The sequence below is a fragment of the Falco biarmicus genome, chromosome 1 (assembly GCF_023638135.1).
Source record: "Falco biarmicus isolate bFalBia1 chromosome 1, bFalBia1.pri, whole genome shotgun sequence".
In the NCBI taxonomy this organism is placed as follows: Eukaryota; Metazoa; Chordata; class Aves; order Falconiformes; family Falconidae; genus Falco; species Falco biarmicus.
In genome coordinates, this window is record NC_079288.1 from 82,953,917 (window position 1) to 82,979,219 (window position 25,303).

The 25,303-nt window shown below is 42.8% G+C and overlaps 1 protein-coding gene across 14 annotated transcripts in view; it reads right to left on the reverse strand.

Moving 5' to 3' along the window:
- REEP1 (receptor accessory protein 1) overlaps positions 1–25,303 on the reverse strand; it is a 70,528-nt gene that overhangs the window by 44,915 nt on the left and 310 nt on the right. Inside the window, exon 2 of one of the 14 annotated variants that reach the window (XM_056341184.1) lies at positions 15,589–15,703. The exons of 10 other annotated variants lie outside the window; for them this stretch is intronic. Coding sequence is in view for 2 of the 4 variants with exons in the window: in XM_056341082.1 (XP_056197057.1) it covers positions 235–248 (14 nt within the window). In the remaining 2 variants the exon portion in view is untranslated. Of the gene's footprint in view, positions 1–234; positions 264–1,740; positions 1,797–4,981; positions 5,141–15,588; positions 15,704–25,303 lie in introns of those variants that run through there. 3 more of the 14 variants (XM_056341193.1, XM_056341092.1, XM_056341082.1) reach the window with 3 other exon arrangements.

The window sequence follows — 25,303 nt, forward strand, 5'->3', positions numbered from 1 at the left end:
ATTGGAGACTGAGAGTTTCACTGATTTGTCTTGTATGCATATATGGACATTTATTACTGCTATGGTTTACCAGACTGAAAACTATTTTAAGGAATGTTGGATCCCAGCCTTGCCACTTCTGTGGCTTACTATGTGGCTTGGAGTCATTTAACCTCTGGGTACACCCTACAAATGGAAGACAAAAGTTGTTCAGGCATTTCTGTAAAGCATCTTAAGAGTTTTCAAGACAAATACCTGCACATAGGCATGTTCCAACAAGTCTCTTGAAGTTACTGTCTTCAATGAGCTTTGGATCAGGCTTGAGTACAATTGATTTAATTAAAACATACATGTCAATCCCCTCTCTCTTCCCTCAGTTCCTCTCCCTCACTGAAGACAATACTTCTCTCTTCCCCCTCATCCAAGCTTCCTTCAATATATAAATTATCGATTCCTGCCTTCCTTTATGCCCATGCTCAGACTACTGCCAAATCACTCCTTCTACACAATATACCCAAAACCAAGGCTGACTGATTGTCCCTCTGCTCAAGCCACTAAGTCATTCCTTGTCTAAGTCTCCTTACCAGCCCCTTCGCATGGTCTCTACCCCACCTAGACACAACACTGTTTAAACCTCTCTTCCCTGCCTCTGCCCCATCATCCCTCACCTCCCTTCCCTACCAAGCTGAAGTAACTTACTGCTTTCCATGTCTGAGCAATGTTGCTCCTAACTACTGTTGGTTTGGTCTTTTACCACATCCCACCTCAGTCCCTTCTCTACTTTAACAACTGTAGTGCCACCAGCTTCTGACTCTGCCATTCCTTGTATGTCTTCTCCCACACCCTGGAGCTCCTGTGCTTCTTGCTCACTCACTGTGTATCAGCCCATCACCTGTAAAACAAGCTGTGCCCTGACAGTTATCCTGACAGCTGACAGTCTGAGAGCTAGCAGCCCAAGCCACACAAATTCCAGTCATGTCATTCCCCAGTTCCTCTTCATCTCTCTAATCTTCTTCTGCAACACTCCAGTTCTACCTGATGTTCTGTGAACCACACCACAGAACCTTCAGCTTTCCTCACACATGCCCAGAATCGCAGCACAGACCCTCAGGCTCCCTCGCACAACAGCCAGCTGACCTGGGAACCACATGCGCTATGACTGCTGTGGTACGCACATTGACTGCCTAGCTGGTGCCTGCCAGCTGGCAAACCAAAGTAGTGACCTTCCTATAGAGTTAACACTGCAGCTTTTACCTCCTGGCAGACACTGCTATGATACAATCTCCTATCCAGCAGCTAATTCTTATGAATACTGTAGAAAATTAATATTTGAGACTTCTCTGACCCATTTGTTTTGGCCACAATCACTTTGCGGATCCAAAAGTTGGCTGCAGTGGAAAAACAGACTGCTTAAGCCTTATTTCCTTTATGAAACTAGGCTACAGAGTCAACCCACTCTCCCCACCCATTTCCATCTTTCAAAGCTCCTCTGAATGAGCTATGTACCCTGGAAAGCCTTGGCTCTCTCACCCTCTGTGCAAAAGCAGAAGCAGACATCCTGATCAGCAAACCTCCCAGAGCTTCATGTAGTAGTTGCTATGTTTAAAAGCGACAGAGATGTGTTCCTACAGTCTGGGCTAAAACAAACACATACCCCCAGGGTACAGGGAAGGGCAAGGAAGTAGTGAGATTCATCAGTGAGTTTGGAAAAGCTCACTTGCAGCACTAAACAAATAGCCACAACAGTCTAACAATCCTTACATTGCTCCATGCTGGAGGTCTACATCAATTACAACCACCTTGAAAAAAGGACACAACAGCAGCTGTAAAGAAATCATTGAGAAGTCAACTAATTGTGCAACAGAAGCCAAAAATCTAAGTAAAAGGTTAGTCTGCCTAAAGAATAGGATAAGGATTAATGCTGAAAATCTTATAATCCTATTAGGCATAGCAGCAGCAGCAATCCCCAATCTGGACCTCTACATGCGCTTCCGGTCATCCTTTGTCAAAGGGACACAGTGGAGGCAGAGGAGGAAAGGAGAAGGGCAAAGAAAGCATGTGGAAACACACCGGGGAAGATCCTTAAGAGCGATTGTAAATGCTGCAATTGTTTCTTTTGCAGCAAAGGCAAATGACCGAAGGTATTTGCTCCTACTCCTGATATAGTGTAAGGGGATATTCAACTGATTCAAGAGGACAAAGTCAAAAAGGAGGGCAGAAACCCTCTTTATCACCAAGAATTAATCTGTGGAATTAACTGTATTTATTTATATAAATGATATAGGATTTTGGGTTTGGTTTTCATTATTCTAGTTTACCACTAAATGAGACAGGAAAGGATGAAACTTCCCATGTTGTGGGGTTTCCCGATTATCAGGGGAATAGTAATGCAACTGAACTGTTGGCTCCTCTTTAGCAATCTCTGTCATACTCGAGGGGAGCAGCCGCATTGTCACCAAACCTCCTTCTGTCTCCACTTACCAGTACAACCACAGCCACCCCTGGCTATTTTATCCTCTATTTCTTCTCCAGATCTGCTGGCACAGTGATCTAACCATCAGAGAGCACAGGCTAACCCAGATGTGACAATACTCTTAATAGTATCTAAGTTATAGCCTGGGGATCAGCATCAGAGCTGCCACCAGGACCTGGGAGGGCCCAAATGACATCTTGAGTTCTGATGATTTGGTAATGTGTTTTCCTTGTGAGGCGCCTGGTCCTAAAGCCATTTACCTGCTAAATTAACTCTCACATTCTGTACAGCAGCCACTGAAATAAATTGACAGATTCTCAGTAATTCTCAGGATTACTGGCCAGGACTCAGGTTACCTCCAGAAATGCCTGCAGATCCATGTTCTTGAGTATTTTTAACCACACAGGTATTTTCTGTAACCTACTGTTATGAATACACCATCACAGTGCTGTTCACAATCCAAGACATCCAAGTTTTGCTCATCTAGTTACCATGCCACCAGCGCTGTTTGGGCTGCCCAAACATTTAGAACACTTCACTACCGCAACACAAATAGAACAGCCCTTATTTTGCCCATAAATAACTAATGTTTCCATATCATCGACGCACAGCAGCCAAGATAGCAAACTTCTGCTCAAACACAGGAGTGGACACATTTAGGAATCACTGAAATATTTCCTCTTTCCTCAACGTGTTCACTGGCTAGTGTGTGCTTCTTATGCATGGAGCAGCAGCTGAGCTGTTACCACACCAGCATTCCTTGCTGAAACCACCAAGGGTGCCAATAGGTTTGCATTCCTTATCATCAGTCCTAATTAATGTTTTCACAGTGCCACAGATTAAAAATAAACGGCTGCCACAGATTAAAAATAAACGGCACTGTCTTTGTACCAAAGGTTCTCAGTTTAAATGCAACAGCTGGGGATGTGAAAATAAGCAGTGACCCTTTCTCTGACATTGTGCAATGTCAGCCCCTTGACAGGCCAAATGCCTGATATCCAAGAAGAGACTGGAGTGGAGGAAGCACCACAGCTGCAGAGGAGGCTCCAGGCTGATATTCCCTGGGAGATGGCTCCTGCAGATTCTTTGTGGTCATTTTGCAGCAGAATAGGTCCTGCGCAGTGGCTCCAGGTCAGTCAGGAACTTCCCCGTTCACCTTCAGGGTGATAGCTGTCACCATGCCCACCCTGGGCCCCAGGAGACACTGATACATGGCCATGCCAGCCTGACACTCCAATACACCTGGAGAATACCAAAGGCGCAAGGTGCCTCAGTGACAAAGACATCCACCCAAAGAAAGCACTGGGCCCTGACACCCCTGAGACAGATCAGGCTCATTTCAAACTCCATTTGCAACTCAAATCAAACATCCTCATGGGGACGGTTCAATGCTGCTGAGGACAACTGCACAGCTGCACCCCTGTCACTTGGCCAGTCATGCACCACCTCCACAGGTATTAACAAGGTGTAAAGCTCCACTTGAACAGTCACCCAGCACATGCTTCTGCTTTAGGAAACATTCCTCCCCACCTCCTCGGTGGGTGATCTGCTTAGCTCTTCTCAGCTGCTGAGAAGTTGCCCTCATGAGCACTTCTGAAGCACCCTGCACACCCACAGTGCCAAGGAAGAGAAGGCAGGCCCAGAAGAACTCAGTGTCTAACACAAAGACGTTTTGCCTTCCATCCAGATCCACCTCTAATTTCTCAGCCAGGCTACTACAGAAGCAAACTGCAAACTTCATCTTGGTTAATGTAGCGTAACAGCTGATGAAACCTAATAATTGCTCCTCTTGGTGTAACTGCAGGGTAGACACCCAACTGTCCTTCCAGCAGAAATAGCGAGAGCTAGGGCTGTCCTTGATGCTTCTAATTTAAGCAGTCTTGATCTTCCCAAAGCAGCACATACTCCTGTACAGTTGACACCACCTTTTATTTTCTCCTCCTCAGCCAGGGCATTCCTCACATGGGAGCTGGAAGATGGCCAGGCACAAACAGGTGAAGAGACATAGCAAGGGGCATGGGTGGGGGAAGAGGCCTTGGCCAGCCTGGAGCTATCACACAACTATTACATTTACTCACGTTGAGATCCTACATCCAGACTTATCTAAAGAAAGTAAATACGATTTCATTTTCCCTGCTTCTTGTTACAGGCAGAAGACAAAAGCACTAAAGTAACAATACTACTGATGGAGACACCCTGTAAAATACTGGGATTGTTAAGATAATGGACATGATGACTACTAAAACCTGATATTCCTACTAATACTACCAGCGGTCAAGGGTCTCGCAGGGTTGATATTTACACTGACACCCTTTAGTATCATATTTAAAGCCCAACCAAGATGAAGCAGTACTTCACCCTTCCCAGGGCTATTGTTCCAGGATGTCTTCAAACTCAGGTGGAGTTGCACCAGTTTACAGATAAGCTAACGCCTCAGTTTTCTTTACAGTCCTTCAGAACAGAAAAGGCCTGTGTAGCTGCTATAAAAATACCCCACGGCTTTCCAGCTATTTTAGGAAGCAAATTTACTGCAGGTAGATGGCTTACTAAGCTGGTGCGTTCTACTTGCAGTGCCTTCAGTGGAGCTGCCTGGCCCAGTGTTGGTGGGCTGCTGATGAGCAGGGAAGGGGAAATTGTCTGCCCCTGAAGCAATGTTCTAAAGGAATAGTCTGCATGGAGAGTGCGTAGGGCTGGTGTGGGGCCCCGAGCCATGGGTGAAAAGCTGCGGGTTGATAGGAAGGCTGCGCCTGGCACATGCACAAGGCTCCAAGCAGCTGCCTGCAAGAGATAGTGTTTCGTGGGCCTCATTGGAGGCAATTTCCCTGTCACTGCTCCTCCCCGCTCCCTGCTTCGGCTCGGCAGGATCGCAGGAGAAAGCAGTCCGCGGCACTGAGCTTTCTCCCAGTACTGGCACAGCCCACCACTTCATTCAGACCCTTTCGGGGGAAAAGAAATAATTCATCAAAGCGTGATACTGAGGCAAATAAAACCTATGCCTTTTAGAAAAGAAAACATTCTGTGCTATGTGACCGGGTCAGATCTTCACCCAACTTTACCGCTCCAAAAACGCAGGGCTTAGCATCTGTGTGCCCCTGATGTTTTCCCTTATCCAGCACTGACCGTATAGTTCCTGCTTTGAGAGCCCTGTCTTTTTCCAAGCCAAATAAATGGCAATTTGAAAAGTAAATGGTATGTTTTAGATAGGAAGGGCTGCTTTTCCTGACTCTGGAGAGGGGATGTTTATGTGGAAAAAGGCTTTTTTAGAAGCACTGACATTATAATCCAGAGATGACAGATGGTCTAAAAATCTGTATTGTGAGTTAGCCTACACATTTATGGTAGGCTCGTGATACAAAACGGAACAGAAAGAGATGTATAACCTAACCAAACTAATTTCTAGGCTAAAAAAGGTACAAAATATGGATTGCATATCAACAAAGAAACTCTGCATTATTTTCATCCAAAACCACAAAGATCATGCTGCAAGTATTGTTTTGGAGTTATTTTAATTGATGTTATGTGAATCAACTTCTAGGAAGCATAAAGACATACAGAAAGCCCAATATAGAGCATAATCCTACATCCTGTGTACCTGAAAACTCAGTTCAGGTTATGGAAGACCTTCACCATCACCCCTAACTGTCTGAGGACGTGGTGAGAAACACAAGAGCTCCTGCTTGTCTACTCCTCACTGAACAACAGCTTTAGACGTCTAGTGTAGTACTCATGAGACAGAAAACAAGAATAAAAAATTAAATGAAATTATAACTCATTCAAATAAATTGCAACAGGATGTCCTTACAGAAACATTACTTAGGCTTCCCAGGGACAGAATATTACTAGAAGTGCTTAACTAAGTGCCAGAAATATTTTAGCTCACTGATGTAATTGAAAAGCCAAATCCAAAGACCTCTTTGGCCCAAACATTCAGCTAAAGCCATGAAAAATGTTGACTTCCCATGGGTTACCAATGGTTTAATCCACTGAAACAAACCAAGCAGTCTCAAGGCTGCTCTGAGTAGCACCAGGTCTCAGAGATCTCCAGAATCCCTTGGGAGGAGGACAGAACCCCCAGTTAGATCTCTACACTAGCTAAAGAAGTAGTTTGGCATAGGAACAGGTATCAAGCACAATCATGGCCCGCGTGGTACAAATCAGCCTGAGGAGAAAATCTTACTACTGTCTGGACATTTCTATAAATATGTTAGTAAATTAACAACAAACAGCATAACTACTTCTGTCAGTAGCTGACCTCAACTTCTGTCTTTGAGGACCCTAGGAACATTAACTTGAAAAACTAGAAGACCAAACATTTGGAGGGACCGGCCACACTGAAAACACATGGGACCCAACTCAATTGCAAGCTCTGTGCTTCCAGAGCACAGAATTCCAGAGCTGGTGTCTAATTCTTAGTTACGTAAAAAAACCAAACAAAAAATAACCTCACCCACCTTTAAAGCATGTCTTCTCATTTTGCTAACATATTTCAAAGAAGCATTTCGAAGTGCAGCATAAACACTAGTGACTTGAATGTTAAAGCTGATTGCATATCCATTGAATTCTGATTATTCCTGTCTCATTTGTGTTTTACATCTATTTTAAATGGTAAGAACAGTGAGACCCAGTTGAAATTATACAGGAAGCTCATGTCAGAGGCATGGACAGTACCGAGTTTTTAACTCCAGTTTTAAAGCAAGAGTGTAGGAAAACTAAGGCAAGATGATTCTACAGGTAATTTCAGAATATTCAGGCCATCTTAACAGTTTCGTTAGTATGGGTATCAGAATGCCACATGCTATATATAACAGCTGTGACATTGCAGGGAGTTCACAGGCCATGCAAACCGCATTTCCATCATGGCCCACAGAAACATATCAGCATTTCTTCTGGGTACTACAACATTTTAGGGAGGGGCGGGACACCTGCTTTTTTTACGAGGACCTGCCTTTTTTCTTTTTTTGTCTTTTTTTTTTCTAAGTAAAGAAAGGAAAATGAGACACTGTCATACAGCTTGAAAAAAACAGACTTCTAGTCTTTTCTCACATGCACTTCACCAAGATTTCTAGTGTGAATTTAATAGAGTTCTTTCCTCCAGGGTCTTTTCTCATGTCATTCATGCTTTTTAATCCCTCCATTTTATACAGCTAATAACAGCTTCTTAATGAAATGCATCGTACAACTGAGATAAACAAGCAGAAAGGGATCTCCAGCTGGAGCTAAACTGATATAGACCAGCCTCCAGTCTAACCTAGACATAAAGGAGAGGAAATCTGAGGGAAACAAGCCTCTGTACTGAAGCCATGGACCACTAATGTATAATCAATCAGAGCTTCCGGCTACACCTCTGAATGCAGTTTCAACTACCAGTGAAATTATTTGTCTCTAATTAAAAGAAATTTGAAGAAACATGACCATTTAGTGCTTAATCTTAAAACACAGTGTTAGGATAAGTGACAAAAAACAGCAGGTAGGGGAGCCTAAATAATACCTTAACCCAGCACCTCTTAGGGCTGTCCCAGGCTGTCATCAGCCCCATGAGTGGCAGCCATCAAGATGAGCTAATAGGAGAGGCTTTCCAGACCATCGTACAGACTGGGGGTGGTTAGTACCTATAGGGGTAAGAAACTTATTATGGGATGCATGGGTGGATGGTGGACTAGGGCTCACACATGAAATGAAAAGCACACCAACATGACAGTAGTGGCACCCTGTGTAGTCTTGTTTCACATCTTGCTCTTTCATATCTTAGTCTACAATGGTCAGGAAGTGAAATACCTACTGAATCTGCTGAAGTTCTCGTGAAGAACACAGGGGTCAGAAATGCTTTGGCTTCTGTGCTACCAAGGAGCTTCGTCAATAGCACTTATTGGAGAGTAAGAGAATTTTTTCTAGTGTTGACTCTGGAGGAACCAGACTCACCCAGCACCTAAAGAGCAGCACAGGTCCCTTGCAAGATGTAAATCATCAGGCCATTTTCTCCTGTATCAACAAATAGCAACTTAGATATTTAAAAAGCCCATCAACACTAAACCAAACCATTGGAAACACCTTTCTTGCCTGCACTCTCCCATCTAAGAAAAAGAGCAAAACCCATGCGGTGGATATCATGTAGTGTGCAACTGAAAACCATTCAAGTCAAAGAATGGCAAACGTAATATAAGAAATAGAAATGTGTCCTTTAGACTAGAATCACAGAGTAATTTAGGTAGGAAGAGATCTCTACAAGTCTTTAATCCAAAACACGACCAGCTTCGAGTTTACATCAGGTTGCTCCAGGCCCTGTCCAGTCAGATGTTCAGTATCTCCATCCCTGGACCCCTGTTCCAGTGTTTGCTTAACCTCGCTTTGAAGAATTTTTTCTTTATAACCAAACAGAATTTTCTTTGCTGTTACTTCTTTCCATTGTCTCTCACCTTTTCACCGTGCACCTCCACAAAAAGCCTGGTTCTATCTTCTCTGTAACAACCTGTCACATTTTTGAAGACAGCAATAAGACCTTCTCCTCAACATCTTTTGTTTGGGCTGAGCAAACTCAGCCCACTTACCTCTCCTGGTGCACCATGTGCTCCAGTTCCTTTCCTCTGGACTCACCACACTCTGCTGGTGCCCTCCTTACTCTACGGAGATTCAAATGAAACGCACTACTCCAGCCAGACACTCTCACACTTGCTACATAGAGAGGAACAACCATTTTCCTCTATCTGCTGACTAACCCTCTTACTAAACCAGTCCTGTATTAATATCTGGAAGAGAACAGCACTGCACCTTTCCTATCACCAGAGGTGCAGAAGAGCCAGGCACCCGCTCCCTGAATGATGCGGAGACTTTTCCTTGCTGCTTGGAGAACCTTCTTGCTCAGCCACACCACACCCTTCCCTTTGCAAGTGGTGCTGTCTGTCCCCAAGGAGCTAAGCTGGGTTCGTGGTATGACAATAATAGATGTCATGCTACAGCAGGATTCTGAAAATGCTGGGTTTAGCCTACTCCAAATGAGCTGTTGCAGTAGTACAAACCCTATTTAGCTACCTGTAAAACAAAACTTGACTGCCAAGGGACGTATGTGAAGAATAGTACCACGCTATCTTAGCTCTGGGACTTAACATGGACAGGGCTGCTGTTAGCAAACAGCTTTAGCAAAGTGGGTTAGGGAGATAAAATTAATATTATTCATAATAATAATAAAACACTTATTGCTTAGTTTCTCTGGCTCAGCCATTTTTGGTAAGCTACAAGGAGAACAGCTAGATTCCCCTTATCTCTACTGCCACATATTCACAGTCTAAGGCTTCATGTCATTAACTGCACAGTGTCACTGTAAAATATAATGGCTTTATGGTAATGCTGTTGCATGATCTATTCTTACATGAAGCCACCAGTAGGGAGGTCATTATCATTACTTCTGTGCCAAACACCATAGCCCGTGGTATATATCTGAAGGTAAAATGACACATCCTTTCTTTTGCTGGAGCTGGGAACCTCGTGGAGAAAGTAAATTACCATACACATGGCTAACAGTCATGCTGTGATCATTTTTAAAAGGATCATAGGCTGCAAAGTCCAGCAAAGCCTTGATTAAACTAAAAATTATTTAAAGGGCTTCCTTAAATGACAATCTCCACCACAGTCCTCAAATTCATCCTTTAGAAGTTGTATTTGCAGGTTAAATGAAGAAAGATTAAATCATAAAATCATAGAATTGGTTAGGCTGGAAAAGACTTTTAAGATCACTGAGTCAACCCATTAACCCAGCACTGCCAAGCCCACCACTAAACCATGTCCCTGAGCACCACATCTACACATCTTTTAAATATCTCCAGGGATGGCAACTCAACCACTTCTCTGAGCAGCCTGTTCCAATGCTTGACAATCTAAAAAGAACTATATTCAGCACTTTCAAAGGGTTCACCTATGTTAGTAACAGAACAAATACATACCCCAGGATTCCAGAAGCTTTAATTTCTCCAACCTACTAATTCTAAGAGGCTTTCCAGGACTATAACTGAGTGCATAGCAGGACTTTAGGCAAAGTAATATCAGCACCTCTGTAAGTCTTACCATCCTCAATTAGTTCTCTCCAAGCCTTTGGGAAACAGTTAAGTTCTTGTATCCCCATTTAACAGATTGGTTTCTCATAGGCCCAGCTGAGTATTCCCCTGGTTGGGCATCCATCACCCAGTGCTGACATGCAAAAGCTGCATCTGTTGTGCCTTTAACTTGCCGGGGTTGGGCAGGATATTGCCAGTGTTTCTGGCTTGGAGCATACCAGCATACAGTGTGGGTGTACTAATACACTCTTAGGAGGAGATGCAGTTACGTAGCCTCTAAAATTCATGCCATTCCCTCAGTAACACTTGCTTGTTGCCCAGAACCACAGCCCAAGTTAAAAATTTCTGATTTGCAATTCACTTTGCTGGTGCATGTGACAGATATAACTCATGCAGTCAGCATACAGGGTTCTAAAATATCTTGGGTTTGCTCAACAAAGAGTATATATGCACAAATGTATACACCAAGAAAGAAATACTGGAATTTAGACACATTTCCTCAGCACTCTGGGATGTTTCTTAAAATGCAAGGCTTCTCTTCTGAACTTTGGAATGTCTGCATCTGTTTAACTTTCCTACATCACAATTCATCCCACAACTGAACACACAGTTGTGTAAAAAAAGACAATTTTTCCCTGCTCTTCCCAAATAATTTTATCTCATTAAGTATCTCCAGGTTTTGTATTTTTTGACCAACATCTGATGTATTTTTTAATTTCTGATGCTGTCCTATCTTACCATAGCTCCTCCCTAAAGCTTAACAGGTTAAATGTCTTCCTGGTACAACAAGGACTCTAGATTTGAGTCTCTGTAGTGTTTCAGGAAGTGCACTTTGGGTCTTTAACTAAAGATAAGACAGAGGAAGGGGTTTCTTTTAGCTTCCACCAATTTACATAGCGCTATTACTATTAATCTGCATCACACTTTTGAACAACCAGCTATGACCTAAAGTGCAGGAAAGACTTAATAGCAAGGACAGGTATCTACTGAAGCAGCTCACGGTATAGCACTTCATACGGAGAGCTTCACAACACAAATTGGAAACGATAGATTTTTAACAGAGAGATTCCTAGGGTAAAAAACTTTAGAGAAGCCTGAGACAACAGGCAGTTTTCAGAGATTATGAATACCTACAGGTTCCATTGACCATGCTGGAAATTAAATGGTTGCCGTCACAGGTGACAAAAGGTCACAGCCCTGGTAGAGCCAATGTGAGATCTGGGAACAGAAGTTGCAATTTCCAGGCTACGCTTCTGTACTAGCCTTCCTCACCTTCATCATTACACTTAGATGATCTTACTGTGCGAGCACAGCTTAGTATCGCAGTACTGCCAATTCTCACTTTTGTTCATTTAATCTCATCAGGTGATTTCTCGGAAGTGATTGTAGAAACATCTCAATTCAAAATAAATTCTCAGAATTAACGGTTTCCCAGAAAAGAGCACACAGGTTCAGAGTACACATCAAAGGATCTGATGCACATATAAATAAATATATATATGCACATATTATAAAAGTTGGGATTTTAAATCCAGCCTTACAACTTAGTAAAGAGGTGAACGGGTTTGACTCAGGGTTTTTTAATGCCTCCAGACAACAGTATTGCTACCCAGATACTCAATCTTTGTGCTGACAGAAGATGTTATGTTCCCATTTGCATTCAATTTTGGTGTCTTCCAGACTTCTCATATCTTTCTGAATTTCAGGCTTTGGCTGAGAGCATTAGAGAGTAAAAGGATAAGCCATGCCACTCTCTTCTATTCTGTATTTGCCCAAACACAAATGTGTTCAGATCAAAGCCTATGACACAGGCATAGCTCCATTCTTACACCGTAAGGAATACCTCTTTGTTTCAGGCTTGGATAAAAAGCCAGTGCCTTGTACAATTCAGAGTGGTAAAGGCTTTGCCTCTTCTCTTTCTTTTGGCTTACTGACTTCACCTCTTTTCCCTTCTCACCTCTCTTACACATATATACCTTGCAGCTGGCATCTACTCAAAATATAAAAAGAAATACAAACTGAGGCTTAGGGGAGCCAGATGGAGACTTCACAGAAATAACTTTAGAAGAAAGCAAAAGGAAAGACAGCCAATGCTTCCAAGTCCGTTAGAGATTTCTAAGTAAGCAGCTTGAGAAGGCAGCTTGTACTTTTTGTGGGAACGCCCACACTGCCTGCTATCTTATGTATGCTTTTCCATCACTTCTTATTCATTGTAATACTGCTGGTTGAAATGCCACAGTCCAGTGTTTGTTCTCCTTCTCAGGCAAGAAGATTCACACAGAAGGATGACGGTGTGGTAAGTGCCACTCTCCAGAAACAAAGCATTGCTATTTTGAAATGAAATGGTTGTTTCAAACAAAACATGCAGCTGTAATAAAATGTGCCTCGAGAACTGGATCTTCACAGACTGGGCCCATTTATGAACTGACTGCCCAGAGTGAGGTTTCTTGGTTTCAAGAATATACCTAAAACACAATAGTTTTTGAATAGGGATCTGATTTGTTACACCCAAGTATCTGCAAACTTCAGCAGAATATTAATTGAAAAAGAACACTGCGCTGTTCCAGTGGCTGTATAGCATATCTGAGTACAAAAACCTGAGGACACACACTACAGCAAAGAGGGGAAAAATATCTAATCTGTAAGTAAATCTGGGGAGGGGGGCAGGGCGGAGAAGACAGATATTTTACAGAGTGAATTTACATGAGATTAACTAGGAATCATACAGAAACTACAAGGAAAGCAGACTGGTTTGGTTTCAAGTACCATGCAAAATCTGGCATAGTATTTTTGTAATTAAAATGCATGTCCTGCCCCATGGACATCTGGCAAGATCTTTCACTCTGGCTGTACACAGTCTCTTAACCAGCTCTGCTCTTTCTGTAGTGATCTAGGAATACTCTGTAGAAATATGCATAGGGTCTGTATCATCAGCCATGTGCCACACCCCCTTGGGCTCTGGAAATGGCTGTCAGTGAGCCCCTGGGATTCCCAATTCTGGAAAGTCTGCAAAGCAACACTGATTTAAGATAGTCAGGATCAGGGATGCAACCAAAGAGCTAATGGCAGCAGGCCATGGTTAGCTAGCATGCTGCAATGTGCTGCACCAGATCTGTAACAGATCTTCACGTAAGGGTACAGGGATGAAGCATGAGAGATGACAGAGTTTCTCCCTGTCTGACACTGTTAAAGTAGCTTTTAAAATATATGTGCTTGGGTGGTCTGCTGTAAGGCATTAGGATTCTTTAGACTGAATCTGAAGAGAAATCTTCAGCTTTCAGTGGGTATTAACAATAGTGAAGCTCAACAGAGTGCTCCAGATCTGATGTCAGAGATATCTTGATAAAGGGCTTTGGGGTGGCCCATTTGATTGGTTTTGGTTGTTGAAGTGCAGGCAAAGCCATATTCCAAATCTAGTGATGAAATTCCCAACACTATAATGAAAGAAAGAATAAAATAACTGTCCTGACAGAATCATATCTTTGGGAGCCCTCTGTCCTCAATTTGTCACCATTCAAAGGGCAGTTTAACATGAGGCTTGTAAGGAACCAAAGTCCTCTGTTATCTCGAACTGGCCAGTTCCTGTCCCATAATATTCAATTTTCTAGGATCTAGCTGGCACGCTCTACAAAGCCCTCACCGTTCTGAGCCACAAACACAACTTCAGTTTCGATTCTGACCTGGGTAGATTTATCCATTCACTGACTTGAGCAGAGCTGCACCAGTTAACACAGCTTGAAGCTCTGGTATTGCCTTAGGGATGAGAAATGACTGAGGTTTGCATTCAGTCAGCATTTTCCAGCTATTTATTCTGCCTGCAGAACATCCACCCTTGACCCTTCAGGTTTACCATAAGCCAGGACTAGGAATTTTTGTGGCCGTTCTTGTTAAAATTTGGTGATGCACCACTTAGCCTACTTCCACTGACAAACAAAGAAGCTGCAATTATTCCAGATATGAACAATTTTACCCCACTCATATACTGTGGCTTTTTTGTTAGAAGGTTACATCATGAACTTTTCTATTAAATTCCATCTTTTCTGTTTGGATGACCACTTTTCATTTCACAAGGATTCTGTAACTCTGCCCATGTCTCTGTAAGGCTTTTTTAAGTGTCTAAAATGATGATCACTTATTTGATTGCTAGATTAGAGAAAAAGTGCTGGTGCAATTCCTGTTAGATCAGGGGTCCTCAAACTTTGTAACCAGGGGGCCGGCGCGCGGATGCAGTGGCAGGCAGTCATCTGCGGCTGCTTGGTTTCCCCCCCCAACCCCTGGCGGGGGTGTGTGTAAATACCCCGTATCCGGCCCGTGGGCCGTAGTTTGAGGACCCCTGTGTTAGATCTAAGGATCTCCAAAACTTCTAAGTGGATGTGTGATTACTCAATTATCTTCAAGTGTTCAGGTGCTAGACCACCATTACAAATTCCTGACTAACAATCAGCTGTAACAGAACACACCATATACAAAAATCTCAAAATGCTATCCAAATAGATGAAACAAGCTTTATCTAATGCTGTGAGATGGGAGACTAATATCACAAACACAGGTCTAGGCAACACAGAGATTCTAGTAGGCCTGTTCAAAATTACCACAGTAGTCTATGTTACAGATTCAAGACAGTTACAGCTATATATATACACAGATACGGATGTATTTGTGAGAGAGAGAGCCTATGTTCTGAAAAAGGATCATTAGATCACCATTTTCCCCCTAAATCATTAGAGTCAGCAGGGGATTGGTTTGACTGATTGCATTCTGACAGCTATGAAAAAAGGCTAGTACAATATAACAAGCATGAGAAAATTCCTACAACATTTATGCAGGTAACTATTCCATTTTCTGTGTTAAGGTATCTCTTTTAAGTAACAGCTTCCTTTCTGCTTTAGATCCTACAGGGAAGACCCCTTCTGTATATAGGACAGCAGTACGTTGCCATGGAAATTATTATGATCTACTTAAATTCAACAAACCCAGCCTTATGGGGTGTATTCCTTGGAGTATCTCAATTTAATTATTAATGTTCTTTCTAAATAGCAACATCCTTCTGTTTTGACCGAAATCCTTATGAGCAGAGTGAAAACAATAAACCTGGAAAGTGGAATCTTTTGTTCAGCTGCAAAACAGGTGCAATTAACCAGGGAAGATGCAAACTGCTTCCAAGCTGCTCTGCCAACGTGCTTCAGCTGAGACCTACATGGATCATCTGGAAGGGAGAAAGTCTCATTCAGCGCCTGAGTCCATTATGTCCCTGACCTCTCCCTCTGCTGTGACTTCCAGAAAAAATACTGACTAGGATAGTGGGGATTTTTGCAGAGGGACATGCTCAGTGAAATCTAAACACTGACCATCAATTAATTTCCATATAGCCACCAGTTTTGCTCTCATTCTCCAGCCGTGCAACCGCATTGAAACCACTCAATGTTTTCCCCTGAAATATATCACTAAACCCAAAGCCTTTTAGCCTCAGGGCAGCTCCAGCATCCATCTTTCTCTTTCAAGTGTCACCATGAATTCTGCAGGTAGATTTTAGGAGCCAGATGGTGTTATTCAGGCTGATCTAACACTTCGGATAGTTTCTTGTGGGTCACATAATATAGGTGGCTCATAGGTACAAGTTTAGACATGCACAGACACATGTCCTCCCAAGTGCCCAGCAGAAGAGGCAGCAGGACAGGCAGAACCCTTCCATGAGCTGGATGAGGCTCAAGAGCCTTGAACTGCTCATCCACAAAAGGGCCCAAGACAGAGCACAGCCCAGAGCAGCCCTGAAGCAACTGCCTGAGGCAGAATGGCAACCTTATCACTATGGCTGTTTAATGGGACCTGCAGCCCAGGTAAGCTGCTCTCCCCACATGCCCACAGCAAGTGTTAGAGCATTTGTGCTGAAGACATTGAGACAAAGGTAGCCATGAAATGTGATGACAGGAGAAGGTCGTCTTCCTGTGATTGCTCTGCTTTTAATCTTGACCAGGTGTTTCCCATCTGTCTCCCCAGAAGTGCAGTTCTCATGAAATGCCATCTAAGATTCTTGGTTTCACTCCTCCATGAGTGCTTCTCAGCAACTGATAATCAGGAGAGCTTTGCCACAGAAGAGGCCAATCTACACAAAACATCCTGAAGCACCCCTGAACTTTTGACCGCTGACTTGGAAATTTCAGCTCAAAATGCATATTTAATTTGCCCCTCCAATTCAACTGGAGAGAGTGTGTCTCATGCCCACATCAGGATCTATCACATGTAAAGCAGAACTGACAGTTTAGATGGACAGAATTTACCACTAAGCCTATGTTATAGGTACCAAATTAAGAATAAATAACTTGCCCTCTTCCCGCAGGGAGTTTGCCATATTGCTGAATCCAGACTCTTGGTGTTCTCATACAAAATGTGCAGTGCAGGCCCTTTCCTCCCTTGTAAAAGGCTGGTTATTGGTCATAAGCCTCCCTCCAAAACATGAGGGAAGAAATGTCTGTCAGTTTTTGGCTTTCCTCTAAAAACACTTATTTAAAGGCTGGAAACAAGAAATAGAATAAATGAGCTCAACTGAGCTGAATGAAAGGAAGCAATAGTATGAACTCAACAGAACAGAAATGCTTCTTGAGCAGGAGCTTCAACTGTTTGTTGATACTGATAGCATTGAATTGCTCAGTAGACTCAAAAGCAGGCTACGCACGTTGCCCTGGCATCCCTGGGACCCGTCCAAAAAGACACAAAATTCCAGACATGAGGGGCATTCTTCCTAGCTCCTCACAAATAGGTTCTTCAATACTGGTTTTGTTGTCCTGTAAAATTTGCCATTTTGGAAAGCAAAAGACTGCTGTTGGCTCTGTGAGAGAGAAGGGGGAAAGATGGACTGCAGCTTTACTGACCAGTTGATTGATTCCTGCTTTGGAATTGGTTGGTCGGTTATTTATTAGCAATTAATGCATTAGCAGTAAGGGACACGGCAAGCAAGCAGGCAGCATGTGAAGAAGCAAACCTTTACTAAAGTACGACACCAAGCCAATGTTCCCAGCTGTCCTGCTGTTGCTCCCAAAAGTCAATCTCCAACTTGATACCTAATCCTCTGCCTCCATATAAATGTGTGTCCCTTCTGAAACATAATTCTTGCTCGTCATTTGTACTTACTGTACAACCAGCTTCTCTCCTTCTTCTGTACCATCCTTGCCCGTCTTATGGCTATGTGGCAGCTTTACCAGCCTGCAGGTCACTGCTTTACCACCCACATCAAATTAAAACCCCTTGTCCTCCTCTTCTAGATCCTGCAAAATGTGTCTACAAGAAACAAAAAGCAGAGCACCCTACTAAGGAGATATGCCTACTCTGAGGTTCGTATCAAAAGATGAAGTGATTCTGTGTACAAAGCTTGGGAAAGTACCACCCGTGCTTCTAGTTCTGGCATGCTGCTCCAGGTCTGGAGTGCCTTCCTGAGGCCTGCCTGCAGAATGAGCAGGCATGTCCCATTATCTCATTCCTTCTCTTCAGAAGCAGACAAGTCATGGAAAGGTAAAACACAGTTTTCATTTTGTCACTTCTTCTAGTTCATTCTCACCACTCTGCTCACCATCTGTTTTGCCTATATTTCATCAGTTTAAATTAAGAGCTCCTCAGAGCACGAATCTTGTCTTACTACATGCATGGGAAATACCAAAACAGAACATGAATGCTGTACCAGTAATAGTGCCACAAAGAAATTACCAAGGAGCACAGCATCAATCCATAAATGATTCACCTAGAAGGCAGAGTTGCATTTATTCATACAGTATTTACTTTTATATTACTACCGAACTTAAGGGAACCAGCCAACTAGAGACTAAACCCCATTGTCTAGAGTGCTGTAAAATCAAAAATACTAAATAAGACTTTCTGCCCCAAAAAAGTTTACAATCCAAATAGCATACAAGTGATAACAAAAGCACGTGACACCTTCCTCTGCAAAAAGCAGCATATGATTAAGATGAACAACACGGATGATTTAAATGATTTTTTGCCATACATGCTTTGCTTGCAAAGAGCCCAATTACAGGGATCATCCTTCTATAAAGCCATTTCATCTCACAAGACCTAGGTGAAATCTGCTGAGTGGCCCTGAGCAAGTCAAGTGGACAACTCAACAAAATGAAATCTAGACTCAGCTCCTAGCTGCCTAATGAGGACATAGAAAAAATTTTGCTATATAAAGGTTCTATGGCAGTCCAAACCAGACAACATTCCTGCAGTGCTCACCTACCTTTATGATTAACCTGAAAGTTTCCAAGATACCACCTCTGTCTGCTGAAAGCATGGAAGCAGAAAGGCAAACACAGTGCTCAGTACTTAGAAGTAACTGCTCAAGAAGTGGGCGACATGATTATATGCCCTCCTTTGTCCTCTTTCTACCAAGCATTTCCTCTTGACCAAACAGCTTTCCATGCTACACGCTATCTTTATGGAAGCTCCTCAGAGATGTCGGTCTCCTCTATTAACTGCAATAAGAGCATGGAAGAGTGTTTCTCAACTTTTCCTCATCACTGGACTACCTGCCCCTTTGAAAGAAACATACAACTCATTTTATATCCCATTGTCGTTGAAGGATAGCTGGCAAATAATGAGTCACATGGAATTGGTAAAATGCTGAAACATTAAACTTCTACAAAATTGTAATTCGGTAGAATTACAAAGCTTGTAACTAAAAAAATGTAGTAAAAAATTGTATCACCTGATTAAATCGGTTCATATATAACTGATAACTGCCTGTATGAGGGTTACTGTTTTAGACCTGAAACATTTCTATGGACTGCCTGATTTGTGGACTACCAGCCATCTGTGGACCACAAGTTGAGTACCTTGGATCTAAATCTACCAGCTGGGACTAAGTAACCAACATTAGGTAGTGTAATGCCTGACTTTTTAGCCTGAATTAGGCAGTCTGGCTATTACATTCTGCTGTCTGTGACACTGACAACAGCACTGAGGATCTGAAAGGGAATGGGTCATTATTCATAATATTTAAGCCTTTGGTTGTTTGACTGCTTCAGGTAGTACCTATTTAAGTCTGTAGGTTTTTTCTACCCCTCTCATACCCATCACAAGTCCATCACATTGCCTAATTCCCTTGATTAGATCCCTATCGTTAATTTATTCATCAAGGAGCCTGAAGGAAATATACTACCAGTTACTACAGGTTTCCCATGGAATACTGGACATGCCACTTGATCTCCCTGTGCCTCAGTACTTACCAGTACAATGGCAGTAAAAATCAGTCCAGTGACACAATACTAAATTAATGCTTCAATATAGTGAAATGAAGAGGGTCCCACAAAGGCAAAAATACTGTATTAAGGCAGCTTCAAAGGCCAAGCCCCTTAGATATAACTCATAATTTCTTTGTAAGTTTGGTAAAACATCCTTAATTACCAAACCAGGACTAGTAACATCTGTAACGTGCATGCAAGAAAACCTTCCCCACCAGGGCTAAGAGCATTTCCAACACATCTGTGCTTGTGCAGGAAAATCTGGGTCACGGTTGACAAAGCAGTAGGCAGCATTATCCCCTGCAGCATGATCAGCACAGTCACATCTCATGTGAAGGGCAAAGCAAATGTCGCACCTGCGCTGGATGCTCCTCTGTCAGTTACTGTCACCAACAGGTTCTGCCCCCTCAGCAGAGCTGTAAAAGCTGCAGTAGAGATGCACATGGTGGAAACTGAGCTGAGCTGGGAGCTGCAAAGACCCCCTTGCTTGTCAGGCAAAGGGGAGCAGCAGTGCAAGACTGCATGATCATTTTCAGAGGGATTGCACCACCTTATTATAACATTTCTTAGCAAACTCTGCAGGTGGTTTGCCCTTCCCACTTCCCAGCCTCAGAGCATGTAAAAAAAAGTCTACTGCAAACTCATCCCATAGCCTTAGCTGAGAGCTCAAGGCACACTAGGCCCATCACTGTGTTTTCAGGAAATTTTGCATCACTGGTGTTGAGGCCTGAACAAAGCAATAAATACCATAATCCTTCACATCACCCTCTCAGCACTAAATAAAAAACATAGACTGTGAAGAAGGACCTTCACATATGTGGAATATATCAACTGAAACACTAATGCTGATATATCAATAACCAAAAGCACAGAGCTGTGCTATGCCTTCATGAGAACAACCCTCACCCAACTGAGGAGATCCTGTCTGCCTGCCTCTGGTGAAAAGGATACAAGTTAACGCTTTCTATCATCATATAGTATCTATTATATGGCTTAAGGTTTTTTTCATTCATAAATCTCTTCAGGCTTCCACAAAAAACAGGAGGAAGAAGGATTTTGTAAGTTTCTCTAAAATGGAAATTCTTTACTGATGTAAGCAGTGTCTTTTGATTAAATTGACATCTGACTCAGTAGCACTATGGATTTACACCAGCTGAGGATGGGGGTGGTTAATCTCACGTACCCTTGCTAAAACGGCATCACAGTAACCAAGAAAGAAAAAACTGACAAACTGTGACAGGGAAGGAAATTTTACTCATCAGTTTGAAGAATTCTTTGATTCCTCTTCAGTTTTGTTCAGACCTACCTACTTCCAGTGACAGCTTGAAGAAAGGATGCCTCTGATAAATCCCCAAATCCCTGTTTACTTCCACACAGGGCCAGGAATTCCCAGTGAACACATCTGAGGCTGCCACCCTATTTCACATCAAACCGTAAGAGATCAGACAAGCCATTGCTGATATTTTGATTAAAAAAAACCAAATACTGGCAAAAAAGCATGATTAGGCTGCAGTTTTTCACCATGAAGAACATATCTAACCATTTGCAATGTACTTCTAAGCTTCTCACAGCAGGAATTCAAATGCCTAAGTCACACAGTAACTTCTCAACTATCGATGACCTGTCTGATCCAGCCTCTTTCCTACTGACAACTTCTTCTGCCACGTGTTCCATACTGAAAGGCTTTCAACAGGCAGTATGATGTGCCTAACTTCCAGAGTCAGAGGAAAAACTTGTATTTCTGTTCTGCGTGATCCCAAGCACAAAAAGCAAATTCCACGTTTCTGGGAAAAGAATAGGATTTCCATGCAAATACAATAGGCCTCATTTAGAAATATCACTTTTAACTTCAAAATACTTTTAGACAACAGGCAAAAGGTATAGCAGATCAGTAACCACCTAGGACTGCCAGTGGTGTGCATTGTAGCTGAACTGGACTGCAATAATGAAGACTGATCCTGATCCCAAGTCTTTCTGCCAGAGTGGTCTTTACCACCTGAAGCAAAAAGAACCTCCTTTGAAGTGAATAGTAATAAGCTGTAGATGGTAGGACATGCCACTGATCCCTTCTGGTCTGTCTCAAGCAAGATAAATTCAGCACAGTTCATTACACTTCACAGATGAGGAAACTGAGATACAGGTGTTCCAGGATGTCCTTTGAGATGTACTCAGAGATGATGAATAAAAAAGGATTGTAATTAACGCAAACATAACGGTGCTATCCCATTCCAGTCACTGCAAGAGACAAAGTAACAAATAACTCCAAGATGCAACAATTGCTATTACAGCAATCACAGACATCCCCTGGTGGAAAAGTCACCTGTAATCTACTGCCAGAAAAAGAACATCCTGATTTTGTTTCATTGAGCTTTGTGAAAAAACTACCTGGACAACAGGAGGATGAGAATTGAGCTTTTAACGGAAACAGATATCCAGGCACACCCCTGTCTTTTTGCTTTGCATTTGTACAGTACCTAGTGCAGATCCTGACATAATAAAGTCTTAGACTTTAATGCACAGCTATGGCAGTATAAGATGCTGCTCTTAAGTTTTTGTCCTCTCTTTTCTGGGTGTTACCTACACATAGCTCTGCAGGCAGAACAGAACAAGCAAGCCAGCACTCCAAAACAGCACTAACACAAAGTCCAAAGACTACACTGAAATGATGTAAGAGCAGGTTTGCAATAAGCTGCCTGGCTTCCCACTGAAGTGGGTGAGGAATGCTCACAGACCCTTCTTCTTCAGCAACATTTTGGAAATCGAAACATCCAGGACAGAGATAGTAACAAGCAAATCGGAGACAGTGGAAGCAACAGAGCACCCAAGAGCCAAAGCGAAGGTTTGCTTTTTGTTTTAAAGCCCTTTCTGTTAGCTGAGTCATATCAGACATAACCCCCACAGAGATCAGCTGAAGTCATAAGAGCACAAAGCAATACTCACAGTGTGTCTAAAACACACCACACCACTTTCCTCATAATCCTTATGAGTAAGATTTGATGGGAAAAAAACCTAAATAGGCATGAACAGGGGAGGGAAAAGCCCAGCCAGGTGACCATTCTACTTAGAGCACAGCTATCTGTACTGATGGATCAACTAGTGATTCGTAATGAGATGAAGAAACCAGATTAGACAGGTTAAATCTTTGCCATGATCCTAATCTGAAGACCACTGTACACCATAGAGTCAGTGATCCACCCAACAGTTAACCTGAATAGGCGCAGGTCTGTGCGATGCTGCACATATCTTGCCCTTCTGGCCAACACTGTACTGCACATTTCCCTTGGATGCAGTGCCAACTCAGCTGGTTAACTGCAACAAAGAAGCCTGTAGGAAGCTCACCAGTCACCAGTCTGCCTGTACCTGTTTGTCTTCCTCTAAAAGTGTGGCCACAAGTTCTTTCATGAACGTCCTTTTCATTTGACAGTAGAAATGATGAATAGGATTGCCTTTTCTTCTTTTTCTTCTTCTTCTTTTTTTTTAATAAAATAAAAAGCGAAAATACTATAAGGCTCAAAAAACCAAAATGTAAGGTAATCTTTTCACAGACGGACCTGCATGGTGGGTGTGCTGCACCCAGACTGGAGGGCTGTTCCAGTTTCATTAGTAACACTCGGCAGTTCAGGGTTTCCAGCATCTGATGGGATGTAAGATTATTTATACTCTCCTCTTCTTCTTTATGATGTTAGCTCTGGTAAATGGTATTTTAAGCAGTAGTCTACAGAGTTTGAGTTTCTTGCTGGGATCCTAACAAACCAGCACTTCCTGGTGCAAAGCATTCTTAAAAGATAGATGTATACTAAGTAGCAGTGCAAAGAAAGTGGTGATCAAGCTTAGCTTGCCCTAGTTTTCCTTGCAAAATTATTTTAAAATTATTACTATGATTACTAAATTATTAATATTTACACTGCATATTCAAATTGTTATTTGATGTTGAAATTCTAGTATAATAAATAATTGGTACCATAATCTACACAGCTGATTTCATACTGTGACGTGCTATTCAGATAAATAAAGCTGAAGAGAACAGGAAGGTTTATATGTTCAGCTAATTAGCTGACTGTAGATGTCAACTGCTCCATATCGTACCCCTATCAGATTTTCACCCAGTCTATATGTCTTAGATAAAATCACCCATGTCTATGTGTGTGTGCTGAGGTAAGTAAGTTAAACTACCACCTCTCCATAGACATTCTTTGTTCTTGAGGGTTAGCTGGGTTACACGATGACAGGTTTTTTCAAAGTGGAAATTAGTAGAGAAGAAAAGCAGCCTTGGACAATATATGTTACGTCACATTAACTGTGCAGATATTTCTGACAGCATACTGTACAAATTAAATCATTTACATATTTAACACGCTTTACCAGAATGAAGTGCAAACCCAATAACAGCTAGCAACAACTGCAGCTGAATCCACATGATATACCTCAAAAGGCTAAATTCAACTTTGGAATCCCCCAAAATTTTCATATCTGACAGCCGCCCAATGTCTTAGTGATACAGAGAGAGAGCTAAGATCAAGGCGAGTTTCCCTTCTGATGTTTCATCTCATACGGCAAAAGAGGAGACCTTGAAAATGCCTTTCTGGAACTATGCTGATGGTGCAACATCATGGCACGTTTCTTGCAGACAAAGAAAGTGACAGGCCCTTGCAGACCCTTTACAATAACTTAAAAAGCACAACAGATGTTCTCCTGAGTCTGCAGCTGTATGCATCAGACAGAGAAAACTGGCAAATGATTCATCTGATTTAGTGTACTACCCCTGACCAGCCACATTTCCAGAAGGGAGACAAATCAGCCATCCTTGCTGCCCCACCTTAAGCCTAAACTCCCTCCCCAGGAATTTTCCTAGTGGTATCAAAAATGACCTTTTCTCACTGAATCTCTTATCAAGTGGGGCAGATGAATATATACCTCGAGGCTGCTCCATTTTACCCTGTTGCCGGGAAGAATTTCCAGGGAATTTCTACATGTATTCCCACCTACAGCATTTCGAGCCATGGAAAAGCTGTAGGACAAGTGCAAAGATCCACATGCTTCTCCTCCCAGGCTGACAGGTTAAAGGGAAATCGAGAACATCTTTTGAGAGGGTGGGCGGCAAGTGACAAAGAGGAAAGAAATATTTGATATTTCTTAAAAAAAAAAAAAAAAAAAAAAAAAAAAAAAGAGAGAGAGAGAAGAAAGCCGGGGGAGCGGCTGGGAGACCCCGCCGCTGCCTCTCCCACGCCCCCTCGCGAGTCCCGGCCGGCCGCGCCGAGCCCCGCTAACAAAGCCCCTCTGCCCAAATCCACGTCCATTTTCCCACCCGCTGAGGCTCGATTCCCCCTCCTGACCCCCAGGACCCTTCATCGCCGAGCACCGGGAGATGCCAGTCGCCCTCCTCCTCCCCTGCCACCTTGCGCTGTACAGCACGGCAGCGTTTTGCCCTCCATCCCCTGGTAATTTTCCCACGCTGGAAAATACCGTTTGACACACCTTATCTTCTCCCTCACCCACCAAGCAGCCGAGCTGCCCATCCCTACCAACAACCCGCTAAATTTAGCCGACTCGCCGCCACCGCGTCTCCATAGCGG